Source organism: Brassica oleracea, chromosome C7 (assembly GCF_000695525.1).
Source record: "Brassica oleracea var. oleracea cultivar TO1000 chromosome C7, BOL, whole genome shotgun sequence".
NCBI classification, from domain to species: Eukaryota; Viridiplantae; Streptophyta; class Magnoliopsida; order Brassicales; family Brassicaceae; genus Brassica; species Brassica oleracea.
The window spans coordinates 25,929,283-25,930,036 of NC_027754.1; the positions used below are offsets into that span (position 1 = coordinate 25,929,283).

General features: G+C 28.6%; 1 protein-coding gene across 1 annotated transcript in view; it reads left to right on the top strand.

Annotated features, from left to right (window-relative positions):
- Window positions 1–446: 446 nt before the first annotated feature.
- The window catches only part of LOC106302948, a 3,023-nt gene continuing 2,715 nt past the window's right edge, over window positions 447–754 (top strand). Inside the window, exon 1 of the mRNA XM_013739344.1 lies at window positions 447–494. Within this exon, the coding sequence (XP_013594798.1) occupies window positions 447–494 (48 nt within the window). The remainder of the gene's footprint in view (window positions 495–754) is intronic.

Sequence of the window (754 nt, forward strand, 5' to 3'; positions counted from 1 at the left end):
AGATATATGTTAATTAGTATTGACATATTTTTATTTTATTTATAATTTAAAACTATAAATTATACATTTTAATATTATCTATAAATAAATACATGTAATCTATGTTTATTTTTATAAAATGAGTTTCGGCGCGATATGACAGGGGTTTTACCTAGTCTTTAACAATAGTGCACCCATTTTAAAAATATCCTAGCTTCGCCCCTGTATATTAGTTGATTTTTTTTTTGCTTCTTTATGGTTCTATCTTACTGAACAAATTAACAGAAATTTAAATGCCCAAATTTCATCTGTGATGAAAGAATATCTTTCTGCCATATATAATGTGAGATTTCCCTTTTTAGATCAAAATATTGGTTATGTTAGACATATTTTTATTTGAATTTATCCTAAGCATGTTGCTGCAAAAGAATGGCTGGCCTTAATAATGTGTCGACTATGAGGGTCTAATGGCTTTGTATGATCTTGCTGAAACATTCAAGTATTGCAACGCAAAGGTTTGGTTTAGGGATTCTGATAATGTTCTGTAATTTAGATTATAGGAAGTCATATTGCTTCGTATTATTTGGAGAATTTAGAGATGTGAAGAGTCAGATATCTTAGAAACACAAAGAGTTATAAGAACAACTTTTCTTATTAGCTTTAAAAACTACTCAAAACTAAAGCTCTCAATATGTTTCACTTAGATCATATGGAACACCTCTCCATTAGACCTATATTTATATGAAAGACAATTCCCTTTAACATGTGGGATATG